General features: G+C 42.4%; 1 protein-coding gene across 3 annotated transcripts in view; it reads right to left on the bottom strand.

Annotated features, from left to right (window-relative positions):
• Positions 1-10,446: 10,446 nt before the first annotated feature.
• The window catches only part of LOC147237209 (pre-B-cell leukemia transcription factor 1), a 54,367-nt gene continuing 48,406 nt past the window's right edge, over positions 10,447-16,407 (bottom strand). For 2 of the 3 annotated variants that reach the window (XM_086145424.1, XM_086145432.1), the window contains exons 7-9: positions 14,395-14,507; positions 13,379-13,468; positions 10,447-10,838 (exon numbers count right to left, since the gene is read on the bottom strand). In XM_086145424.1, coding sequence (XP_086001550.1) covers positions 10,746-10,838; positions 13,379-13,468; positions 14,395-14,507 — 296 coding nt within the window. In that variant the 3' untranslated portion in view covers positions 10,447-10,745. The remainder of the gene's footprint in view (positions 10,839-13,378; positions 13,469-14,394; positions 14,508-16,407) is intronic. The other variant, XM_086145442.1, reaches the window with a different exon arrangement.

Raw genomic sequence — 16,407 nt, 5'->3', positions numbered from 1 at the left:
TAAGCTAGCTGCTAGCTCGCCAACAAGTTGCTACTAGCTAGGTTTAAAGCACAAACTGCGTAATAGTTATAATTTAATTGATATTTTGATATAATTAATCAGTCCTGCTCAATTCATTTTAGATATTTACTTTCTTAAACAGGAGGTTAGTGGGTGGAATCCATCTAAAGTATGAAATGAGAGTTAATTGCAAGCAGGAACATCCCAGCTGTTTCCAATTTCTTAATAAAATTTGGAAATAAAGAGATTTCTTAAAGCTTTGTAATTTCCAATTGCTGCCTAAACTTAGACAAATGATAGACCAATTTGGATTATCTGATGATAAGCGATTTAAAACAAATAAAACCCCAAGGGTATAATTTATAGACTAGCTAGCATGGAAACTTATCATCAGCAATTAATTTGAAATGCTGTTTTTAAGACTCAGTTGTTATTATAATCTCTTAACGGCAAAAATAACATTTCTCATAGTTCTAATAATATTATTATGAATGTGATTTTTGTCAAGTGGGCTTTAGAGGCTGTAAATCAAAACACAAAAGGAAATAAATCTTATTTAAATGTTATAAACACTAGGTTATTTGTGTTGTTTCTATATTTATAACTCCAAAAGAGTTGTGCATGTTTATCAATTTTCTTAAATCAAGGTCAGGTACATTTTTGTCATAATAGGGAAACAAGGTTTAAGCTCTTGTACAAAATGCTGGTTTATGGACTCTTTGGAGGAAAGAAAATAAATTGACTCTGTTGATCTTTTCTTATTTTTACTGTAAAATTTGATATCCTGATGTTCTGTTTTATTTGTGTCTGCGGCTTTATTTGCGTAAAAGTGGGTCAATGTGACTTTCTTTCTTAGTCTCAAAATGCACCTTGACTTTGCCTTGTCTCCCTGACTATATATTTACTTGCAGCATTATTAATTAGTACACGCATCTTACCTAAAAATCTCTGTTTCTGGCAGTGTGCATGTATTTGGCCTCCTGCTGTGGCTCAGCACACACACACACACACACGCACACGCACACGCACACGCACACAGACACACACACAAAAAAACACGTGCCATGAAGGGGTCAGCAGTGTTCCACTGCCAGGGCTGCATAGACCTGCTACATCTGTGAACACGAACCCATTAAACCCTTGTTTTGTTTTGACTGCTGATTTGAATATTAATTTGAATTAATAAATCACGGTCGAGTATGTGTGTGCTCGACACAGGGGAGAAGCAGTATGTGAGTGTGTGTATTGGAAGGGGAGGCGTCTAGTACACTCAGACTGATCCGGAGCGACGAAGGCCGCTGCGGATAATGGGGAAAACTCAATATGACAGCTGCCCCCTAAATTACAACGTAGAGTGTGTGGCCTGGGTACAGGGAGCAGGGGTAACATTTCACCGGATATAAATCCATCGTGACAACATAATCACCGCCGCTATCCGGTGAAAAGACAGGATTTCTCTTCGAAGCGGTGACAAAACATGTCAGACGAGCTTTACGTCCAAAAACGCAGGGAGAACACTCCAAAGAGGCGAGGCAAGAAAAAATAAAAACACAGACGCAGCCCACAGTAAATTAGCTCCTAGCTCCATGAGAATAAATAAGAATAAGCCTACTTTTGTTTTCCTGTGTGAGTGTGATAATCATTTCAACAGTATACCATCCAAACGTCCTTGATCATCAACTCTTGTGTTTTTTTCTCGTTTGTTTATGATTTATGTTTTTAAGAGATAACTTTCTCCTCTCTTTAATACGAGCATCTTCTGGCAGCATTTTAAATTTCTTTTTTTTTTTTTTTCGCTAGCTATAATTGAAAAAAAAAACATGATTAGGTTCATATCTCGCTCATTATGGAGGCTTTAGGCAAATATAAAGAATCACTTCATAGTCTTAAACTCCCACACCCTGATAGCTCCAATACAAACGGCGAGACTGTAAATTCAGAGCGTTCCACGGTTGAGATAACTTGAAAGGCCTCCGTGACGTACGCTGATCTGTGAAATCTTCCCCAAATGTCTTCTTTATGAAAGTTTGGATCAGAGGAATTCATTAAATAACCGTGGGTGGCATAAGCAGAGCGGGACTCCGAGCTTTCCAGCGCCGGGTCTGTTGCCAAACTGAACCGATTCCAGACCAGAGATCTACACACCCACAGACGCTAATTACCTGACCCGGTTCTAGAAGAGCACCCGCTTTATTTATTTATGTGTGTGTGTGTGTGTGTTTCAGGGGGTCTGCCAGGCCTCTCACAGGAGGGAGAGTAGTTTCCGTCTTATTAATGCAAAGGGGTCTCCTTGAGACAAAGACCCTGGTCCTTCAGAGCTTGCATTGTCTGCTCCACTAGTCCTCCCCTAGGGCACGTGTGTGTGAGTGCATGTATGTGTGTGTGTGTGTGTGTGTAAAATGCTGGCAGGCGTTGTTGCTACTGATGCACATTATGAATTTCAAATAAGGCCAGCCTCTTTTTTTTCAGAGTCTCATTAATGTCATCGATATAACGTGAGCGCAGGGTTTGGCGCGGAGCAGCGGAGGAAGCGACGCGAGGCGGAGTCACTCCATGATGCTTCAAGGCACCTCAGGTCAGTGGATGGGCAAAGTATTTGCATCCTTCACTGGAATTCATGTAGATATATACTCCATGACAAATAACACTTCAGAAGTACTATCCAATAAATGTATAAAAAGTATAAAATACAGGCTACTTTCGTCTTGACAGCTCAAACGGATCGTGTGTTTGATAGCTAACAAAGACATAAATGTAATTAATGTGGCCTCTTTATATACCTTATGTATCACCTTTCTCATTAGGTTCACAAGAAAATGAACAAAAACAAACAAACCGAAAAAACAGTGTGAACACAAATTATTGTGGTTTATAAAATTTGATGTATAGCCATCAGAAAAGAAAAGGATCTAAACTCATACAAATACTCATCTGCGACGATCTGTTATTTTCCAGATAAATACTTGCTTTAATTGGAAAGGAATTGATCTTTTTTTTGCTGTGAAACTATTCAACAGCTCTTTTTATGACAATTTTTAAACAACACTTGCGCTTGCGTGGGTCCACCCGCATCCACCTGTCACGCAGGTGGCAGAGTCAACCACAAGGGGGCGTCGGATTTCCAAACTTTCCTTCATCGTTGTCATATTTTTACACTGGAAACTGATTAATTTCCTCTGATTTTTAATGTGATTCCTCGCCTCCACTGATTCACTTCACCATAATCCATCTAAATGAAGGCCCTCATTTTCAACTCAAATTAGCGTTATTTTAATTGTATCCATGCTCATCAGTTAGATCCCCGCTTTGTGTAATTTATGTAATATTTGACACTTTTCTATTTGTTATCATCATTGATTATTTAGTTAAGTGCAGGCCGGCCCATTTCTATGTGTGATGAAGAAAAATTTGGTGCTACCTTGAACACAACAACAGGCTTTCCAGGCCCTGGGAGTCGGCGCTGTGTCAGTAACACGGTACCTGTTTTGCTTATTTTATATTATTTTTCTCCAAAGTATTCCAGGCAGCATAATATCGAGACCAGAATATAGGCTGGTGCTTTTTTCAATGCAGAAGCATCAAAGAGGGATGCGACACAATCCCAAGTTATTGCATGGCATCCAAGCTTCCCATGAATATACAATTTTCTCTGTCTCTACGTGGGTTCTCAAAGACCCAATGTCACAAATACATATCTGCTTGTGAATTTTAAATGAATGGGTCAATGGTTGGATGTCTCCAGATGATTGAGAGGTCATGGTTACACCCTGCTTCGTGGCAGTAAAACTTATGTAGATAAAACGTGAACGGATGACTGAATGTTTAGTTGCACCAAATAGATGTTGAGCTCTGACCTAAACAGAACATCACATCTGTAAAACCTCACATTATAGCTGGTGAAAAACGTGATAAGTTACAGACAGTATTTTCTGTACATACATGTATACATTATTATTGAGTTTTATAAATAGAATTGCTGCATGGAATCCTGTGTAAAAAGGAGAGCAAGCAATATTTGTTTACGTTTTTGATTAGAATTGTTCTTTATTGTTTATTGTATTGTTCTTTATTTATAAGTATTTTAGCGCTTCAGTCAGGGAAACACCCGGGTTGTTGGCCACAGCCACGCCACAAGAGCCTGGACTATAACTGACTGTGTGAATTAACTGAATTCTTTGCACCCCAAACCACACCCACATTATTCCCAGCAAACCCAAAATCACACAGAAAATAAGCATCAACATAAACCCCAACATTCCTGACTTGCTACAGTATTATTCTTTTATGGATTAATGTCCGGATTGATCAGATCATTGCTCAGAAATGGAGATGACCGTGTGATATTGGTCTCATGTTGGGGATGCCGATGGAGGTATGTGTGTGTGTATGTGTGTGTCTTCAACTTTTTCTGTCTTCCTCTACAACGCCACCGCTGGATAGGCCCCACAGCACGCGTGAAATAACCACGTCACGTACGGCCCTTTCATTGGTCGGAGGGTGTCCCAAAACAGGGTAGGGGGGCTTTCGGTGAAAACCAAGGAGGCCCCTCCGTGTAATTTCACTTGATCGTGTTTACACGTGTCACTCCCACAGTCTGGCGTCACGCACCCTGGTTCACAGAGCTTCCGGGAAGCGCGAGTGTTTTTTTTTTCTCATGTTTTTTTGAATGGATGAATCCCAGGACGGGGGGGGGGGTCGATTAGATTCCCGTGGTTTATCTGGATCTGGAGGAGAGAGATAAGTGTGGATTCCGCCTCTTCCACTCTTCCACGGGAACGCACATTAGCCATGCCTGTGGGGGGGGGGGAATAATGGGGGGGGGGGGGTACGGCGTCGGGAGGGGAGGTGGGTGGCATCTGTCTGCCAGGAGCGCAGAGCCTTCACTCACTACGAGAGCTGTGAAAATGCCCCCACCCCTCCACGTGCACACACACACACACACACACACACATACGCACACCATGGTATGCAGGCATGTTCATGCCACCGTGGCTCTCCGGAGGTGTCGGATTGACACGTCCGCGATGTGTAAACTCGTGTCCTGCAGTGACACGTGACCCTGTTAAGATCCTGTGGAGGAGCAACACCTATGTAGTACATTTACCCAAGTACCTAAACTAGAAGTACACATTCAAGGTATTTGTACATTTGACCTAAAGTATGCTATTCCAGTAATGAGTCAATCAATACCATATTGCTTGTTGATCGATCAGTGTGGGTGATTTTCGGCTATTGGTGCAGATTACCTGTTAATCGACTAAAAATATGGAGAACCTGGAGAGAACCCAGGCAGGAGAGCAGTCGTGCACTGGTTGAGTCCGTGGAAACTTCTAGTTGCGAAGGGAGGGGAGGGTTCCTCCAGATGATAATAATAATGCGGGGAATAATAATGAGAATGATAATAATAACACCAAATGTGTTGTTACTATAAGCCTGAGAATTTGTTGATATTGTACTGAGTCAGTTCATCAATTTGTGAAATTGTCTTCATATTTAAATCCATTGATTATTGATTAATTGACCCCCCCCCCCCCCACTTTGCATACTTCCCAATAGGAATTGGAAACAGATTCCAGCCATAAATTGAACAACTAATTATAATCTCAGATTTTTAACACTTTAAACCATTTTTACATTTAAAGCTTTGTTTTTTTATCCTCTAATAAGACTTAAAGCTGGAGTGTGTTTTCATGTGTTAGCATCCAAAGACTTTGTCAGCCAGAAAGAACAGAAGTGCAGTTTTTGCAACAGTAAAAGAAAAAGAATGTATTTATCTGTCATAAAACCCCAGAGAAGAAAACGCTTTGGGGTTTAGAATTAAAAATAAGACAACGGTTTTCTCATTTGATGCCTTTATTTCTTTCCTTTTTTTAAATTTTCTGTTTTTTACATACGCAGAGATGTGAAAAGTTAAAACCTGTCAGGAAAAGAAAGTCTCAGCGGTTTCACCGTGAAAACCTGGTAAAAAAGATAAACATTCGAAACACCTCAGTATGTTTTTTTTTTATTATTATTATTTTTTAATTGAAGAACAAAAAGACATGCAATGAATAAAACATTTCATGTTTTACAAACTGTTCCGGCTTCTCTTCGTCCGTTTTTTTTGGTTTGTTTTTGTTCTTTTTTTCCTTTTATATTCAAAAACTAAAAAGCATCATTACATGAAGCTTCGGTAATATTTGACAGGCAATGTGAAAAGTAGAGTTTAGGCCTTTTTTTTTTCCTCTTTTTTTTTTTTTTCTCCTCGTCGACCCGGTGTTTGCCTCGCATGGCCGCCGCTGTCAGCTCACTCCAGTGGCTCTGTGTAGGCATCACCGCGTGGTAATACTGAGTAGGCCCAGTCCAGGAGGAGGCGCGCTGCCTCCAGACATCCGGGATCGAGTGCAGGCGCAATAAATACAAAAGGACTTGTTTACGATTTTAAAAGAAAGAGAAAAAAAAAAAAAAAACCATAAGGCTGCGGCGACGACTTTGTGACTGTGGTCCGCTGTCATGGTGGGTTAGCTCACAGGAGGAGAGAGGAGTAAAACCTTTTTTTTTTTTAAAAAAAAAAAAAAAACAACTTGAATTTATATTTCTTAATTTCAATTCTTTGCATGTAAAAAATATGGCCTACGGCCTCGGGATAACGATGCCTTGACGTCAAACCCCGTGGATGGGAGCCGAACCCTTGGGCGGGAAAACCCACCGGGGGGGCCTGGTGAAGCGGCAAATCTAGGTGACACGTTGCTATGGTGACCAGAAAGAAACTAACACGCGTTAAATTAGATTTGTCGAGCAATTAATCATAAAATATTTATCTACCAGACGCAACTTTCTCATCTCTAATTTCGCGTCGCGAACTTGATCCTGACGTGTCGGCTTACACCAACAGAGTGAATGCGGGTCAGGATGACCAAAAATGAAGTTGAAATGTTGAGAATAAACATTTAATCAGTTTGAATCTCCTTTCATTTTGTGAAAGGTATCATGAAGTTTTAATGACCAATCAACTTAATGGCCATCCACGAAAATAACCTACAAACTAATTGCCCATAAAACTAATTGTTGGTGCCCAAAATGAGCAGAAAATATCATCCTTTAACATGTTATATCATGATGTTCGTGATAAGGTTTGGATAGTAAGACCTAACAAAAGGCCACAGGAGGCTTATTTACATTAATATGTGTTAATAGAAGTTGTATTGTGTTTGCAGAACGGGAAGCCAAACAAAGTGTCTCCAAGAGTGTATGTGCATCACTGGTAAATTAATTTGTGCACAACATAATAACTCATTTTATTGTTGATGACAACCTATCTAATAAACGATGTGGAGAATGTATTTATCAGTAAGCATGTAAGGTAAAAAAGTAAGTAATTTACTTATTAAAACACACTAACCTTGATCGAAGCAAAAATACGAATTAAAATTAGACTCAATTATAAAGGTCTTGTTCTTGTTCTCATGTCCTTTAGCAGTTTTTTGATTTAGTTTTTCCATAAGTGCTAACGAGTGTCTTTTATTTTGTATTTGAACATTGAACCTGTTCATGACGGTTTTATAAATCTATAAACGCCTAATAATGTTTATAGAGGCCTTATACGGAGCTTATTAATATTGACTATGTTTATACAAGGACCATAACATAAAAATGTTACCAAAATAGTTTTTTTGGTCAGTTTATTTTGGAAAAGCTGAGAGTAAAGCTAGTGATTCTTGATTAACATGGAGCCTCTGAGAGCAAATTAAGCCAAGGTACTAGCATTAGCGCTTACAGCTAGCTGCCTCAACAAACCAATTGGCCAAGGTCTTTCTTTTATCACGCACGTGCACCTGTGTTTAGGATTCAAACAGTTTCTTGCAGAGTATTTTCATCCGTTCACACGGACAAAACACACAGAAATGATACAAACACAACAAGGAGGAGGAGAGACCTTGTATCACAAGATACTGTCAACTGTAATACCACTGTAATAACCTGCCTTTATCAGATGGGATGGGATTAACCTGAATTTTTACCCTTGAAATAATAAAAAAAAAAAAAATCTTGCCACTGTGTTCACAAAATGCAAAGTTAAAAAAGAAAAAAAAAGTCTTCCTCCTCTCACTGTGTTTCGCCGATATGCCACTCAGCGCTTTTGTGCACGTAAAAATAAGAAAGAAAACAACGCAATGTAATGGCCTGGAGCTCCACCTAGTAGCCAAACGGAGGAGCATGAGAGGGAGCGACCCAACATCGTGAGACAACAAAAATAGCCGGTTTTCTTATCGGACCTTGACGTAAAAAATATATCCAAACATCTGGATTCGTGTACCATCGGGGTTTTCACGATTTTCCATACAAATACTTTAGTACTACTGCATCTTTTTTTCTGTTTTTGAGTACCGGAGTACTCTGAAGACGCTCGCCGCTTGCAGAACTCGACCGATGGGCGGGTCGGCCAATGATCATGTCGCTAAATCTACACCTCCCGCTGGACACCGATGTTGTTTAGATGTAGATATTTGGTTGAATGACGGTTGTGATGTTACAGCTGATATCAACCGAGTGATATTTGATACCGACGTTAGTGGACGTTAATACGTAAACTGTGTTTTCAACTGTCTCTCTGAGGCTGAATTGAAGTTCTGCTGACGTTGAACTGACGTTCGCTGGTTCTTAGAGAAACGTCAGCAGTATCTCTTGTAATGGTCTGATGTGTCAACGCTTTGATCCTCCGGAAAATGAGCGATGTGGGACAGCAGTCAGCACTGCTGCCTCAGGGCGGCCATGTCCTGGGTTTGGGGTCCAATGGGTTCTCCCTATGAGGGTTCACCACGTTCTCCTGGGTTCTCTCCTGCTTCGTCTTCTTCCCGCAGTCCAAAAAGTCAGTAGGTTGGCTGAAGACTCTCAATTGTCCATAGGTATGAATTAGAGATGTCTGTACATGAATGACAGGTGGCCTGTCCAGGTTAAACCCCGCCCCTTGCCCCTGTGACAGCTGTGATTGGCTCCAGAGCCCCCCCCCAGGACAAGTGTCAAAATGAAAAAATGACAGCAAAATAAAAATAAGAACAGCTGATCAATTAAAAAAGTGACATTTTGTGAAATGACTCATTTACTACGTAGAGAACACCCTTCAGAGGAGGAGAACCCTGGTGTTGATAAAGCTCATCTCACACGTACTTTTAAAATCCTGCATTTTTTTGGTATCAAAGTGTAAATAAGTACTACTTGAAGCCCTGTGTACAAATTACACGTCAGAGCTGCACGGAAAAAAAAAGAGGATTTTGGAGGTTTTTGTAGCGTCTCTAAAAAATCAAAACCGAAAACAAGTGGATAGCGGGTGATGTTTTCGGGTTTAAAGAGGATATGGCAATATGTGTGTCAAACCCCGGCCACTAGAGGGGTGCGGGGGGACGTTTTCCAATCCGGTCAGATAACTCATCAGGGATTAAGTCAAATTTTTCAATTGGCCTATTTTTACAATCCAGGATTTTGTGACAAGTAAGTCGATTCCTCAGTTGAACCCTTACACGTATGCATGTGGATTTTGCGAAGGGCAGCATTAGACGATACCAGTACACGCGATGACTAATGAAGTACTACATGTACACGCCTGCACAGATCTTAAACAGCTTTTCTTAAAGATAGTTTTCTCGTCCCTCACTCAGATATGCGGTTGTGCTTTGAAACCCGTCGGCGTCCTCGGTCATTTCCTGTATACGCTCAAACCGTCTTTTTTTCCAGTTCTCTAAGAATATTGCCGTCACTATCCGGGGAAAAAAGAAAAAAAAAGTGTTGAGCTGTGAATTATTGCACCGCATGTGAGAAACCAGTCTGACTGGGATTTATGTAAAAGGCCGAATGAATTGATTAAAATTGTGACAATGAAATTCTGGAAGTCAAAACCTAAAAGACACTTCGTAAAGTCATGCAGCCTTCTCTGAAACCCTTTGGACGTTATGAGAGAGAAAAAAAATTAAGACAGTGGGAAGAAATTGACCAAAGAAAAGCAAAAAAATGTGCGGGACATTGGCGACGTTGAAAATAAGTTGCGCATTAATGCTCAGCCTGAAGGTGGAAGGAGAATTATGACTCCAATAAAAATGGACAGAGAATTTGTAAGAAGTCTGAATACTGTTAGAATGAGAAAGAGAGAGAGCGTGGAATTAGCGGATGTCCTTCAGCCCAACCAGATGGATGGGTGACGGTGGCGGGATCAGGATTTATCGCCCAGATTTCCAACCGGAAATGGAAAAGTTGTGGGACGGCGATCCGAACCGAACCGAATTGAACCGGACCAGAAGGTGGGCCGAGTGCCTCGTGGAAACAAAACAAACAACAACAAACCGCAAAAGAAAGAAAAAGAAAGCGAAACCCAAAGTTCACCTCCGGGGTTGAACTTTCTGAAAATCAAAAAGATGTGAGCGGATTAATAAAGTAAGAGTACTGGTTATAAATGCGGGTGGTGGTGGGGGTAAAGGAGGGGCGCACAGCGTCTCTGTTGCAGCTTGAGCCGGAGGTAGAGGGGCGGCGCTGCCGGCGGTTCTGTGGAGAACGTGGGGGAGGCTGTACAAAAAAAACGATCGTAGGAGCGCGAGGCCCGGCTTAGTCCGTCAGGGCGGGTGTTGGGGTGACGTCATGGCGGCTGCGTCTCCCGCCGTGCGACTCCAACCTGTACATTATGTCACACGCGGTCCTGATAGGGGCGGTAGGGGGGAGAAGAAGGGGGAGTAAAAGATTCGGATGGTGTAGCGGCGACGGGGGCGCGGGGGTGGGGATCAGTTGGAGGTGTCAGAATGGACGCTTCCGGGTCCTTCTGTTGGGGAGGTGACTGAGGAGGGGGTGGGAGCATCCTGCCAGCCGCCGTTCGTCTGTGGGACAGAAAGGCGGAGTCAGAGCTCTGCTGGATGTAGAACCATGATAATAGCAGATTAACAAACAGCCACAGTGACTTTGATTGTAATTTTACATTTAAAAATCAATTAAAAAAAAAAAAAAAAGGCAAGAGAATTTTCAGAAAAATATGGAGAAAAAAAAAACAAAAATAAACTGATGGTGTGAAAGAATTTAGAGTTAAATGAAAAATAAATCAGGGCAGGAAATTCCCTACAATTTCAAGTTAAAATATTATCTAAAATAAAAAAAAAAAGAAAGCAGGAAATTGTTTGAAAATAGCATGTTATTCAAAGGAGGTAATTAGTTAATTAGCTGAAACTCATCAAGACGTTTTTGGTAGAAGTCAGCAAAAGAGAATTTATTGATCAATTAATTAATTAATCAATCAATTGAAAAAATAAATAAATACAAACATATTCGAAAAACATATTCACTTAATTAAGCGGCACTTAGGACAAAAATGACTACAAATTTCGTTTTTGTTACAGAGGCATGCGTGCTCTCTCTCTCTCTCTCTCACACACACACACACACACACACACACACACACACACACACACACACACACACACACACACACACAGGTACACACACAGAACAGCCCACTTAATATTAGTGCTTTTTATGTTTTATAAAACTACACAGGTGGCTTGTATGGCAATTATGGAATAGCTAAGAATCATATTCATAACATTTGTTCTTTAATCATTTGTGTCTCAGCTGTGTTTTTAATAAAAAAGCCTATTTCCTGAGAAAAAAAATTTGTGTCCCTAAATGCAGTTGTAATGATTGCTATAATATATGCTCGGCAAAATGTCATTATAATTTAACAAAACTGTGATATTGTGCAAAATGAACATACCTTACAAAGTATCCCCGAAATTCTATTTTAGATTAGAATATTTCAGAAAGATTTCCTATTTTATTACAAAAAAAAAGGAATATTTGCTTGACATTTTACTGTGACTATCTTATTTCCCTTCAATTATTTTCATGTAAATTCATTATTATTATTGTCGTTTTTTTGTTTTTTTCATGTCCGTTCTTGGGCTAAAATCCGGAGTTTATCCAAAACCCACAGTAGCCACAGCCTCGAATTCTGTGCTGCGCATCTCTACATTGCAACAGCTGCCGCGATCTGTGACCCGGCTTCCCCCTGCATCAGCTGAGCGCGGCGACACTGATGAAGACTCTTTGAGTCAGATGAATAATTAAATCAGGAATGGGTGGGGGTGAAAAAAAAAAACAAAAAAAAAGAACATGAAGGCTCATTTTTGTCTAAAATCTGTCATAAAGTGCTCGGGGACGCCAATTCGCAGTGACGAAAATACCGCTACTTGAAAAGAAACCCCTTTCGGTGGGGTAGAAAAAAGGAAAAGGAGTCAAAGAGGAGCCGGAGTTGCCTTCCAACAAGGCCGCTCTACATAAATCACAAGCAAACGGGCCAGCGGACAGATATCCTGCTCCTCCATTATGCATGGCGGGGCTTCTTTACAGGCTAGGAAAGTGAATAACAGCATATTTTGGCAGTGTAAGATGTGGTAGAGCAAGCAGGCGTCCAAGGAGAACCATATCTGTGAGGTCAAAGGACCGGGAGTGGTAATGTGTGTCTGTGTGAGTGCATGTGTGTGTGTTGGGGGGACAGCTCTGAATACGTTAGCATCCTCGCAAGGCGAGCGCAGCTGGCCGCGGAGCCCATTTGAATACATGCCCTTGTTTTTCTTCAGCTTTTTTTTTTTTTTTTTTTTTACGGCAGACCTTTCATCTGATTATCATATGGCCGCTGAGGCACGACGGGCGACAGCGGAGGAGCCTGGCCGTGGCTGCGGCCGCGCCGCGAGGACGAGGCACGGCTCGCTGTCAGGGCCATTAGCATGGCAGCAACGTGATCTGAGCAATGCGCTTGGATTGCTGTCCCAAGTCCACACTCTGTTCTCCTTGTGTCTGTCTTATCGATTTTCCCCTTTACGACACGGCTTGTCGCTGTGGATTTCTACTACCGCTTGCAGCCGCCAGCAAGTAACCCCCCCCCCCCCCACACACACACACACACACGCACCCTCCCCCCTCCACCCCTATTTCTATACCCCAACTGTGCTGCAAAACAAGCATGAGGGGAAGGCCTCCCCGTGGCGGCCCGCCGCTCATCTCCAGCGGTGTGAGCTTTTATTTGAACAGGAACAGCAGCAGCACTGTTTCCTGGAGGAACCTTACGGGACCTTCTTTCCCCCACCCCATCCCCATCTTGGGTCAGCTGGTCAGGGGGCTTCTAGTCCCACCGCGGGAGGTATCACCTGTTTGTCCGGCTCGCTCATGGCTGCCGTCCTGATAGACGCTGACAGGCCGAGACGGCGACTCGTCTGTGCCAAGCATGCACCGCGGCCGGCCCCAGGCGGCAGCCAACGAGTAAGCAATCAACTAGGTGAGTGTGCAGCGGAGACAAGTCCCTCAAAGTCGCATTTTGAGCCCTTTGGGTTTGAAATAATTGGTAGAGAAAGAAAAAAAGGGTCCTCACATTGATGCCCTGCGGACTGTACATCTGGTTGGCTGTGAGTCCTTCACTGTATCCGCCTGTCTGACTGATAACATGGCGAAGGGTATCCACCTGAAACATTCAGAAACAACAAACAAAGCAAGGTCAGATCCAGCAGCGGGGGGGAAGGAGGGGAGAACACAGGGAGAGGCGAAGGGACGGCGGGGGAAGGTGGGGGTACAAGAGGGAGAGAAAAAAAACAAAAAACAAAAAAAAAAAAACACATCCAGCCAGAAGGACACAGTGGACGCAAAACTTTCCGACGCGGTCGCCTGGACGAACGGGCAGCTCGTGAGATTTGAGAGCCGAACAGTGTTTTTCACTGCAGACATCTTAACTTGTCAGACGGCGAAAAAAAATGTAATGATGAGGTTCGGTCCACAGACTGAGGTCATTGGAAAATTAAAGTAAAAGAAAAATGTCTGGCCAAATATATTTGTCATATTTCTAGTCTGGAAATTTAATTACGCTTAATTGAGGTCCTTAAATGCACCATTTGCCGATATCCCATAACCCAGTATATTGCTACTAATCTGGCTCACCGCGATTGATATATCTCCTTTTTAAAATCTCTACTCTAATAGCAGATAACAAGTCCTCGTTTAGCAAGATTAAACTGTTATTATGCTAATTTCATCACACTGGCTCTCACTGGCGATGCAGGACAAAACACGTGATGAGGTTACACACAGAGATAAACAAACCGAATACGTCAATTTTGTTTTGTTTTGCACCGGTGAAGTCACACGATTTAAAATGGCTGCCATGAGACTTGTACAAGGGTTGTACAATATTGCAGTCGGGGGATCTCAGGTGTTACTCATGTGACTAACAACAGCTCGAAAGGGAGCGTCCCATGCGGCCATGGTAACCACCATCCACTCCTTTTTCTACGAGACAGTGGGTTAGTGAGGGGATGAGGGGTCGGGGTGGGATTTGGAAGGGGAGGGGGGTCTGTCTGTCCTTGCGTTTTCCTGCTGCGCTGCTTGGGGCCCTACCTGTGACTGCACGTTGGCGCCCACCTGAGCCCCCTGGTACGAGTCCCCATTGAGAGACTGCACGCTCATGAACAAGTCCCCGGAGTTTGACATGTTAAAAGAGGCGGCGGAACCTGGAAGGAGAGAGGGAGCAGTGGCATCACAGAGAGGCAGAGAGCGAGCGGGTGGGGTTAGCCAGCAGCCGGGCGCAAGCGCCAGGAGGAGACGGGCCAATCAAACATACAGAGAGGCTAACGGCTAGTCCGGTGTTAGTGCTCTGAAGAGGCTAAGCTCAGGCAGCAAAGGAGGAATCGGAAAAGGGGCGTTTTGAAAATGCAGCCGCAGTCGGTGTCGAGCAAAGTTTGGTATCAAAACTCGGTGAAATGAGAGAAAACACAGCTAAGCAACTGATGTTTGCCTCTACAGATTAGCAGCACAGCGCTAAGCCTCCTGACTCCTTCTAACGTGCAACGGGGTAGTTCTTTAAAAGATCAGACTGGCAATTTCAGTTGTCATTGTAAAAAAAAAAAAGAAAAGGTACCTCCTGTAAGAAAGTTCATGAGATCTTGTGAGGTTCAGCGGAGGAACCCCAGACAGAAAATGTTATGATTATAACCAGCTCTGTATGAGTTAGCAAATGCTAATGGCTAGCATTAGACTGACAAAGTGGCAGTGAACTAGGCAGATGTTTTTCTCTTCCTAGCCTCCCCTTCTGAAAAACATCCTCAACTATATTGTCAGGATTTCCCATTTGAGATGTGTGAGCTAGCTTAAAGCAAGAGGGCGGAAGATAAGACGATAGATAGAAAAGCTCAAATTACACAGCGCTGGAACACAACGCCGTTATGTGAAGCGTCAACATCTGTGTTGCCATTTTTTTGTCCCCCTAAAATTTTGCATTAAAATTTGATCTGAAGGGGTGCAATTTAAGCAAGCGCGAATAACATCACAGGAAAGCAATTTCATAAAAGCCCATTTTAAATGACGTATATTCTAGGAAGCTAATCCCTACCACTTGCTAACTCTTGCAGAGCATTGGTAACCGCTAGTGTTAACATCTCAGTAGTTATTCCTTAATGGTGGGGTTTTATACTACAGAGTCATGTATGTGTTTATGTTTGTGTGTGTGTGTGTGTGTGTGTGGGGGGGGGATTACTTGTAGAAACCACCAAAGAATTGTATGATAATTCACCGCAGACATGATGTGCACGGTCACGCAAGATTTGCATCTGGCGTCAAACTGATAGCTGGAAATGGACGCTTGTAATTTACTAATTTATTTTTTGAACATCGTAATAATAATCCAAACTTGAAAGTAGTGTGTGTATCATATGGATTTGGCGAGCTAAAGGTTTAAAGAGCGTTTTGTGTGTCATGGCGAGGTAGAAACCTGTCAGCCGGAGCGACTGTAGATCCCACCGGTGCACCTTTAATAGGCTTTGGGAAAAAGCTAAGCCGCACCACAATTTCTAAAAATAGCCAGAAAACCGACCCAAAACAAATGTAAGACAACACGATTCTTGACCAAAAAAGTCATTATACTTCAAAATCACTTAAAATGTAAGATTTCAATGGAAAATCTTGCAAAAAGAATCTTACTCAAGAGAATTAAGTACAGTTTAGCTTTTTTTTTCAGACAGTAAAAAAAACTGCCTCGTAAATGGATGGATGCTTAACATCAGGACTGATTCATTATAGGTTCGATTAAATCTAATAGATGTGTCGACAACGAAAAAGTCGTTAGTGAGTATTTGCCAGACTGTTCCTTTGAGAAGAACGCGAATGAAGAGATGATGAAGCAAGTAGACGGCAGAGGGGTCAGTGGGAATCGGAAGACTTGGCATGAGCCTTTGGGGCGGGCTAATCTCTGGAACAGCTGCGCTCTACAGAGCTAGTTGCATCTGTTAGGAGAGAGAGCCGTGCACAACCCGCGACCATTTAATGGTGCATCAGCAGGCGATGGGCACGCCGCTTGTAACCACCTGCCTCATTCCTTACAAATCACAAGCACGGAGATAGTCTGAACTGTGGTAG

This window comes from Fistularia commersonii, chromosome 1, assembly GCF_037954325.1.
Source record: "Fistularia commersonii isolate RoL2024-O1a breed Wild chromosome 1, RoL_Fcom_v1.0, whole genome shotgun sequence".
NCBI lineage: Eukaryota > Metazoa > Chordata > Actinopteri > Syngnathiformes > Fistulariidae > Fistularia > Fistularia commersonii.
The sequence above is the reverse complement of the archived record's forward strand: the minus strand, read 5'-3'. Positions and strand labels throughout refer to the sequence as shown.